The sequence below is a fragment of the Eubalaena glacialis genome, chromosome 2 (genome assembly GCF_028564815.1).
Source record: "Eubalaena glacialis isolate mEubGla1 chromosome 2, mEubGla1.1.hap2.+ XY, whole genome shotgun sequence".
In the NCBI taxonomy this organism is placed as follows: Eukaryota; Metazoa; Chordata; class Mammalia; order Artiodactyla; family Balaenidae; genus Eubalaena; species Eubalaena glacialis.
The window spans coordinates 190,689,613-190,699,136 of NC_083717.1; the positions used below are offsets into that span (position 1 = coordinate 190,689,613).

The window sequence follows — 9,524 nt, forward strand, 5'->3', positions numbered from 1 at the left end:
TTGTTTCACTGATTATAAAAATAATATATGTTCATTGGCTAATTTGGAAAACTGAGGTCTTTTAAATGACCTGGCCCAGAGGTCCCCCACCCAGCTGGCCTTCCTAAGCAGGCTGACAGCAGAGCCTTTCTCTTCCATTTCAGGAAGAGCCGAGCACCTCTCCATCTCCGGGGACCCGAGCAGCCAGCCAGCCCCCCAACTCCTCAGGTAAGGTGCACCGCCCTGCCGGCACCAGCACGGGTTCTTAGCACAGGAGGGGCTCTTACAGGAAGGCGATCTGATCCCACTGCCTCACTTTACGGTGAGCAGAGAGGCTGCGCTGGTGGGGGCTCCCCGCCATCTTCGCGGCCTCCACGCTGAGCCTCAGCAGGAGCAGGGCACCCTGGAGGAAAGACCGCCCAGTCTAAGCCTCGCGTTTCCCAGCCGGCCTGCCGGCATCTACCGAGTGGCGTGGGAGATTGTGCCCTGGGGCTCAGGTTCCCGGCCTTGGGCCCGCGCTCCGAAGAGGAGCATGGAAACGTCACGTTCCTGCTCCCTGCAAAACGCCAGCTGTGGCCCACGTTACGGTGATTACCAGTGTGTCTTGCTCACTGAGAAGCCAACCAGACAAGGCGGTCCTGAGCCCTGCTCAGAAATCTCCCAGTCTGAGCTCTGGAACGGGGGGATGCGATTAGAAGAGTGCCTTGAGGCTCTACGGTGGGGAGAAGCCACTGCAGTCAGTCACTCGTCCAACATTTCGGTGTCTGCTCTGAGCCAGGCCTGTGCTCCTGAGCACGTGGTGCGGTGCAGGGTAGGGAGAGATGGAGGGGAAATAGGCCCCCCCCGCCGCCAGCCGGTGGAGGGAAGCTCTTGCCAGGTGTTGGCTGCTCGCTGGGGCACGGCTCTGCCCCGCACGGGCCTAGCGTCCTGACTCTGTTGGCGCGTCTGCCTCCCTTGCGAGGCTGTGGTCCGCGTCCTCTCCCTCTCAGGCAGTGCCCCCACAGTTCTTGGTGAGTGACTGCATGAACACCTCACATCCCGGTGGGTGGGTTCCGTGTTTCCCAGTCTAGGAGGTTGAGGCTCAGTGTGTCTAAGTGGTTTCCTCCAGGCCGCATGCCTGGACCCTGGACCCTGGACATGGTCCCAGCTCTCGTACCTGCCCCGCAGGCCCAGTGTGGGTCCGTCGGCCTGCACGGTCTCCAGGCTCAGCTCAGAGTGGTTGGCCCCCTGCTGCCCCAGGGGTTTTTCCTTCTGCCTCTCTGCTCATCCTGCAAAGTCAGTGAATTCTGTCCAGCTCAACAAATCTCTTGAAGTAAAGTGAAATGTAGTTTAACACCACTTAAAAAAGAAAAAGGAAAGACAAATCAACTTTCAAGCCCAGGTTGGGAAAGAACCAGCTGCAGTGTCGGGGGGAAACCAAGGAGTCAGGGGACAGGGGGTGCACGTGGGTCGTGGGCCTGGCCCCTGAAAGTGAACATGGACCCCGGGCTGCCCTGAGAGTGTCCTGGTGGGGGGCCTCCTGTGCCCTGCTCGGCCCACTGCTGGAGTCACAGGTCGCCTCTAGAAGTCGTAGTTAAGAGGTTCCCTGACCAGTTGGCTCACATTCCAAGGAGAGATCCAGTCATGGTGAGAGGACTCGAAACCAGGCCACAAGTCAAGGTCAACCGAGTCGAGGGAACAGAGGCTCATGTCCTGAGGGGGGGAGACGCCGGGTGACAGCAGGGCCGTCTACACCCTGCCAGGGCCGCCTGGGCCAAAGGGGACTGGAGTAAGGAGCCAGGTCTCAGCTGTGACGGGGGAGCACGGGTGGGGCCTCCTGCCCGGGACGCTGCGGGATGGGGGCCACTGAGCGCCCGCCCAGCTCTGAGGCGCTTCATCCGTGACGTGAACCGACAGAGGCCGGCCGGAAGCCCTGGGAGCGGAGCAGCTCGGCGGAGAAGCCCGTGTCCTCCTTGCTGTCCAGGTGAGCTGCCCCGGGAAGGCCGGCGCTGCGCCCGGGTCAGTGGGCCCAGGCGGGCGACGGCACCAACTCACCTCTCTGTTGCATTCCGTTCCACCGTGCAGAACCCCGTCTGTGGCCAAGAGCCCCGAAGCTAAGAGCCCCCTTCAGTCGCAGCCTCACTCTAGGTACCGAACAGCCCCGCCTCCGGGGCCTCCTTTGTCCCTTGCCCATGACTAACACCCCGGATCCCACCCGTGTCCTGTCATCTAACAGTCGGCTCTGGGAAAGGGTGGCCTGTGCTTCGTCAGGGACAGGGCAGGCCAGCTGCTTCCTGTCTTCTCCTAGACAGAGGGCCCGAGGCCAGGGGAGGGGAGTGAGCGTCCAGAGAGGCAGCGAGGTGGAGCCGGGATCGAATCCCAGCTCTGGCCTCGCTAACTGTGACACCGGGCCAGCCAGGGGACCTCTGCGAGCCTCCACTCCTCCCCCACGCCGCAGGGGGGTCTGTTCATCCCTCCCGCATAGGGCGGCCACGTGTGGACAGCAGGTGGACACGGGAGACCTTCAGCAGCCCTGGCCGCATCCGCATCCCGCAGCTCAGAACCCCGGGGGCTGGCCCAGCGCCCCGCCCCTTCTCCTTCCTCTGCCTTTCCCCCGGAGATACGCTGACCGTATTTCCCAAACCAAAAGCTGATGTGATAACAGGATGGGTTGTCGCCCCAAAAATCAGAGAGACAGTCACACAGTAACTATGGGCCAAGTGTGGCCTGAATTTGCAGGCTTCTAGAATCCGTACTAAGAAATGTCTTCAGTGCCCATCACAAATCGAAGGGGAACAGCCCAAATCCCAGAGCAGGTGGGGTTTGAGCCTGGTCTTGCCAAATCAAACAAGGTGACCAGAGAGAGCTCCAGCCGGCCCAGCAGGAATGGCGGTGACAGATGCGGGTGAACAGGGATGAGGGGTCTCGGCGGCAGCCAGGATTTGTGGAGGGCCTTTGTCGGCCAGGCTCTGAGCTGGACCCTGCAGGTCCCTGCCTGCGAGGAGCTCATTTTCCTGTCGGAAAGGCCCGTAAATAAGACAACTGAGTTCTGAGAGGTGCTCCGGGGAAGACATAGAGGGCCGCGTGGTGGAAGGTGCCGGGGACAGGGGTGCTTTAGCGAGTGGGCCTCTCGGAGGTGGCATTTGAGTTGACCCGGGTGAGAGGGAGCCTGCCCCGTGGAGATTGTGGGGACGGCCCTCCAGGCTGAAGGAGTGGTAAGTGCTAAGGCCCTGAGCCTGCCACTAGCCTGGCAAGTTCAAAGAACAGAAAGTAGGCCATTGTGGCTGGCAAGTGGTAGGACGTGGGGAGGGCAGAGGGAGGCACATTTAGAGGAGCAGGAAGGAGCCTCACGGTGAGAAGTGTGGATTTTATTCTGTGTGTGGGCCCCAGTCCCCGAGCTCTGAGCAAAGGGCGCCGCGATGGAGTCGCTCTCTGGGCAGCTCGCTCTGGCTGTGAAGCGAGAGGTGGACCGGAGCCGGGCGGGAGCCAGAGCAGCCGGGGAGGCGAGGCGGCCGGGGCTGACCTGCAGCTCCCAGCAGAGCTAGCTGCTTCCTGGTCGTGGAGTAAGGACGGGCGGCCAAGTTCTGAGTGGCCAGGCGTCCCTCACAGGGCAAGAGCATTGTCTAGGGCATTCCCACAAGTGAGAGGGCTCTCCGGCTCCGAGCCAGAGCGCTTCTCTAGACTCACAGATGGGGCGGGTGCCACAGGGCTCACAGAGCTGTCGGTGTCACCATCGGGGTGACTGTCCAGGTCTGCAGATGGGGGGACCGAGGCCCAGAGAGGTGAAGCGGTTTGTCCAGGTGACCGGAAAATTGCTATTGGAACAGGGACTTGAACCTACAGGATGGGTGTGATGGATCCAGGGATCTCAGGCTGGACCTCTTTCCGCATCCAAAGTTACTTACAGACTCAGGACCACATTTATTGAGTCTCTTATTGAGTTCATCCAGGAGGGGTGCAGGAGCACTTTCTTTTTCTTTTCTTTTTTAACCCAGGTTTGTGCACTGGACCACTAAAATTTTATTTACATAGCATTCAGTGGGGTTTTTTTAATCCAGCTTTATTGAGATATAATTGACATCTAGTGTTGTGTAAGTTCAAGGTGTACAACACTGTGATTTGATATATGTATGCATTGTAAAATGAGTACCACAGTCAGGTAAGTTAACGCGTCCATAACCTCACACAGTCACCTTTTTTTGTACGTGTGTGGTGAGAACTTTCAGATCTACTTTCTTTGCTCCTTTCAAGCATACGATACAGTATCGTTAACTATAATTACCGTGCTGTACGTTACACCCCCGAGACGGTACCCCTCTTATTAGTGGAAGTGTGTGCCCTTGGACCACCTCCACCAGTTGCGCCCCTCCCTGCAGCCCCTGGCAGCCACGAGTCTACTCTCTGTTTCTGAGTTTGGCTTTTCTAGATTTTACATATAAGTGAGATCATGCAGCATTTGTTTTTCTCTGTCTGGCTTATTTCACTTAGCATAATGTCCATGTTGTCACAAATGGAAGGGTTTCCTTCTTTCTTGTGGCAGAATACTCCATTATATAACTGTGTGATGTACATATGTACACATGTGTGTACATACACTCACACACGCACACAGATACAGACATGACATCTTCTGTCTCCATTCATCTGTCAGCGGACCCTTGGGTTGTTCCCATGTCATGGCAGTTGTGAATAACACTGCAGTGAATGTGGGGGTGCAGCTGTCTCCTGGAACAGTGATTTCATTCCCTTCGGCTGTGTACCCAGAGGTGGGATTGCTGGCTCATGTGGTTGTTACGTTCTTAATTCTTTGAGACCCCTCCACACTGTTCTCCATCGCGGCTGCACCAGCACTTTAGTTTTCATGCTTGTTCTCCTTCACTGTGGAGAACACCAGCCCTCGATTTCCCCAGATGGACCTAATCTGTACAGTGACCCCTGGTAGTCATGCCAGTCAGCCAGGTCGATGTCTGTCCGCCAGCTGTCACGTCCACGATCCCTGCAGCTGGCTCTGGCCATATCATTTCCCTGAACCTGCCTTTCTCTCCACGTGGGGACAGAAAGTGGATCCAGAAAGTGTACCCTCAGCACCATGGTCCTGCTTTGAAAGGCCAGGTGGTTAGACGAGCGTTTGCCAAGATTTCCTTCCTTCCTTCCTTCCTCCCTTCCTCCCTTCCTCCCCTCCTCCCTCCTTCCGTCCTTCCCTCCCCTCCTTTCTTCCACTGGTGGGATCCTAGTTCCCCGACCAGGGATTGAACCTGGGCCCCCGCTCTGAAAGCAGCAAGCCCTAACCACTGGACCGCCAGGGGATTCCCTGCCAAGATTTTCCAGGGAGGATTCATGTGCAAGAGACATTAAATTTCAAACCAGCTAACCTTAGTTCAGAAGCATCAGAGGACAGTCCCCAAAACTGAAACCTTTGCCTGAGAAGAGCAAAACCACATCCAAGGACGTTTCCTGAAGTAATTACACACCAGAGCCGGTTACCAACACCAGGGATACATGTTTGTGTCAGAAGTGGGTGCCTTTAGGATGAGTGTTTAAGATTTTTGCAATTTTGTCTCGTATTTAATGCCATCATTACTGGTTTTCCCCAAGCCTCCGTCAAGCCAGGAACGTAGACCCTCACACTGAGGACCAGCTTATCGGGGTCCCTTTCCAGGGGAGGCAGCATGTGACGCTCTCCACTTACGTGGCCGCTTCTGTGTGAGAGCTGTCAAGTCAGCAGACCCCAAGTCCTGACTCTTGGGTTGGCAAATATGGTCGCAGTATCCACAAGCCCCTCTCGAGGTGGAGACAGGGCATTAGAGTCCTTTTCAGGTAGCTAAGGAGCGGCCAGAGGTAAAAGCAGAAAGCGTTTGAAGGACGATGGGAGAGGGCAGGGCTGGGCCCGCAGCGGGGAGGCGCCAGGGCGCCGCTCAGTCTCCCAGCACGGGGTGCGCCTGCGGGGCCCCAACGCCCACCTGACCGCACCCTGCCGCCCTCTCCCCAGGATGAAGCCGGCGGGAAGTGTAAACGACGTGGCCCTGGATGCCTTAGATTTAGACCGGATGAAACAGGTGAGTGTGTCCTTTCTGGAGAGGCTGTGAAGGAGCCAGAGGCTGGGGACTTCTCGGGGCGCGTGGGCAGGCAGGCCCGCCCAAGAGGGCCACATGCGGCTGCCAGCAGTCCGGGAGCCGGCGGTGGGGGAGGGGACACGCGCAGCGTCGGTCCCCCCGTCCCTGTCCTCACCGGGAAAAGGCTCTGGGCGCTCCCGGCCCACATCGGGGGCTTCCCCTTCCGGGCACCCCGGCTCCTCCAGAGTATTTCTGAGGTGTGGGCGGGTGTCGCATCTCCCACTCACACACCCTTTCCCGGCTTGGGGAGGGAGCCGAGAACACGGGGGGACGTGGGCAGGGGTGAGGGCTGTGGCGCTGCCCCTGCCCCTCGATCAAGGCCACTTCTCCTCTGCTGTCTGTCCCTTCACTCTGAGGCTCTGCTCCCACCAGGAGATCCTCGAGGAGGTGGTCCGCGAGCTCCACAAAGTGAAGGAGGAGATCATCGACGGTGAGTAGAGGGCCCGCACCCCCGGGCATCGCCCTGAGCCGGGGCCACACCCAGCGTCCTTAAAGAGGGAGGCCTGCCTGTGCCCAGGGCGGCCAAGCAGGGGGCCAGGATGCTGCAGCCAGGGAGGCCATCCTGGGCCAGGAGGCCTGGGGCTTGTACCGGCATGGGGGCGGGGGTCAGTCTTCCTCCCAGCGGCCAACACCACCCTCCCTAGTCTCTGAGCAAACTGAGGCTCAGAAAGATTAAGCGCCTTGTCTAAGGACCGGCACGCCCTGCTGGTCTGCCGCCTCTTCGGCTCCCCCAGGCTCCTTCCCAGGATTAGCCTGTGGCGGGGAGAAAGAACCGAGAGAGAGTGCATTCCCAAGCCAAGAGCAGCCCTGAATTATCTGTTGCTTAGCTCAGCATCTGTGGACTTAGATTACTTTTTTTTATTCTGCCACTTCTGATCACTGGGTTTGGGGTTATGAGGGTAACCACTGCCTTCCCAGAGGTTTAGGGTTCCAAGAAGCCACAGAATTACCTATGGGCCTGACCTAGTTCACAGCCTGCTTGGCCTGGCCTGGGGGAGCAGGCATGTGGCTCCAGAGGCAGGGCCTCGTCACAGTGAATCACATCCGTCCTTCCGGTCCCCACCGGAGCCTTTGATAACGGCTGGCTCAGATCTGGAGCCAGAGGAAAAGGAAAGGTTCGGGCAGGGCTGGCTCCACCCGACAGAGCAGTGAGGTACAGCCTGGAGCCCACACCCCTCCCCGTCCCACCTGGTGGGTGCTGGTGGCCGAGGGCCGCCAGACGCTGGAGAGAGGAGAGGCGGCTGGGGACCTGTGTGGGGCGCCAGCAGAGCCGGACCCCTGCCCAGGGCTGGGTGACGGCCACACCCTGTCCTTGACCCAGCAGAGGGCACTCAGTTCCTGTTTGCCGAGTCCCCCCACAGGCCTGGGATGGGCAGATAAGGAGTTAATGAATGAAGAGAGAGAGCAGAGCCGGAGAGGAGACACAGAGGCCAATGATGAACCCTGCTCTAGTGCTGGGCGCTCCCACCTCTGCAGGGCTGCTTGTGTGGCCCCAGGGCCAGGGCTGGTGTGGGGCCCGAAGCAGGGCTGCCAGCCAGCCAGCCAGCCCGCCCGCTAGCGAGCAGAGGGCACAGGCCTCGAGGGAGGGAGCCAGTGGGTGTGGGGGCCCCGTCTCTGCACCTGCCACAGCGGTGGACGCAGCCTCTGGGGCGGGCAGCTGAGAGGCCGGGGGAGATGTGGGCCATGGGGGGCTCCTGGAACCCTCCCCTTGTTCCCCTGCTGCTGGAGACGGGCGGGGCCCGGCCCTCAGCTCCCTCTCCTGGCCTTCGGCTCCAGGCCCCCTGGGGTCTGTCTGGGCAAAGGCTCAAATCTGGGGGAGGACCCTAAGAAGGGGGAGAGGAGCAGGAGAAGCCCCTGCCCCCTCCAGACGGGGCGAGCCCAGGCCCGGGAGGCAGGGCATGGGAGCCCTCCGCCCTGCTCAAGGTCACCGACTTGATGCTGCCACTCTGGGCGGGGTGGGGGGGTTGCCGGTCCTCCGACCAGAGCTGGGCTGCCTGCCGGCCCCTTACCAGCTCATCCTCTGACGGGGAAGGGGCAGTGCCACCCTCGAGGGACTGCCAGTTCACGAGAAACGGTAGATGAGACCCACAGAGGGCTTTGCTGTCACCCCAGAGTCTGCCGGAGCCTGCTGCGCTGCTTGACCTCTGGCCTGTGGTTTGCGACCTCCGGAGGCCTGGGGGCCAGTGGGGCGGCTCTCGGGAGACAACAGAGCGGGGCAGACACCAGGCAGGACCTGACCAGGGTGGGGGGACGGCACCTGAGCCTCCTCTCCCGCCCTGTCCCTCAGCCATCAGGCAGGAGCTGAGTGGGATCAGCACCTCGTAGGTCGCTCGGCCCCCGACGCCGCCTGGGACCCGGTCCAGCCGAAGGCAGGGACAGCAAGGAACCCAGCGCCCCAGGCCTCCAGCACACACGAGCACGCACTGAAGCTAGGATGTGCTTCGTTTAAAAGTCTTAACCTGTGATAAAATATTAAAATGAGGAAAAAAGTTCAGCTCCTGGATTTTTTTAGATTCAAACTGACACAGAACACCAGGCCTATCGCCTTTTTTTGTATTTTATATTTGCCTATTTAAGTGTACATTCCTTTCGGTTTATAGAGAAGATACCCCGAGTCAGTCATGCGCCTTGTTAGATGGTTTCGAGTTTTCTTCTAGGTGCCACCGGGAGCCGCGGCCGCTTCCACGCGGCTCCTTCCCGGCGTCCTGGTGGTTAGGGTCTGCCCACGCACCAAGCGGTCTGTGTCCACGTGGTAATAAACGCTTACCGTCCACACCCCGGCTCCAACTCACTCGCTCTTGGTGGCTCCCGGCCGGGGAGGCCTCTTTTGGGGGAAGGGCCCACGGCAGTGGCGGCCATGGGTGCGAGGCTGGGCTGACTCAGACGCAAGGGGGGACGGGCCACTGAGCCGGGCAGCTCAGGCACTGCCGGCGGGGGTCCCAGGAGCCGCCCCCCAGGGCCTCCTCCAGGGAGACGGGCCCTGAGTGGCGCCTGGAACGTCAGAGGGGCCAGGAGGAGGCACCTGCTTAACCTCCCCCGCCGCGCAGAGGGGCGCCCCGTGACTCGGGCCCAGCAAGGCGGGCAGGGAAGGCCTCCGCCCTGCCCCACAAGTCTCCTGCAGCCCCCAGGGAGGAGCACAGGTCCCCGCCTCCGTGGCAGGAGGGGCAGCCCATGTGCCCACCTGAGGCACTTCCCAGCACTTCTCAGACCGCGCAAGGTCCCCGTTGGAGCCAGAGAGGGTTTGGCTCTCCGCCCTGGCGACTGCTGCCCCTGAGCCAGGAGTGAGGCCCCAGCCAGTGGAAAAGCGTTGGCATCCTGTGACCATCCCACAGGCACCACGACACAGTATGCCCAGGCGCTGGCCCAGCCGTCCTCTGGGGGCCACGGGAGGAGGGCCCCCAGTCTGGCTCGTGACAGTGGGACTGTTTTCTGGCCGGGCTCTGGACACACCGT

General features: G+C 60.3%; 1 protein-coding gene across 4 annotated transcripts in view; it reads left to right on the forward strand.

The window, feature by feature from the left end:
• EVL (Enah/Vasp-like) overlaps window positions 1–8,565 on the forward strand; it is a 157,529-nt gene extending 148,964 nt beyond the window's left edge. For 2 of the 4 annotated variants that reach the window (XM_061181246.1, XM_061181245.1), the window contains exons 9-14: window positions 144–207; window positions 1,876–1,942; window positions 2,044–2,106; window positions 5,948–6,014; window positions 6,444–6,501; window positions 8,359–8,565. In XM_061181246.1, the coding sequence (XP_061037229.1) occupies window positions 144–207; window positions 1,876–1,942; window positions 2,044–2,106; window positions 5,948–6,014; window positions 6,444–6,501; window positions 8,359–8,396 (357 nt within the window). In that variant the 3' untranslated portion in view covers window positions 8,397–8,565. The other 2 variants (XM_061181247.1, XM_061181248.1) reach the window with 2 other exon arrangements.
• The last annotated feature ends 959 nt before the right edge of the window (window positions 8,566–9,524 follow it).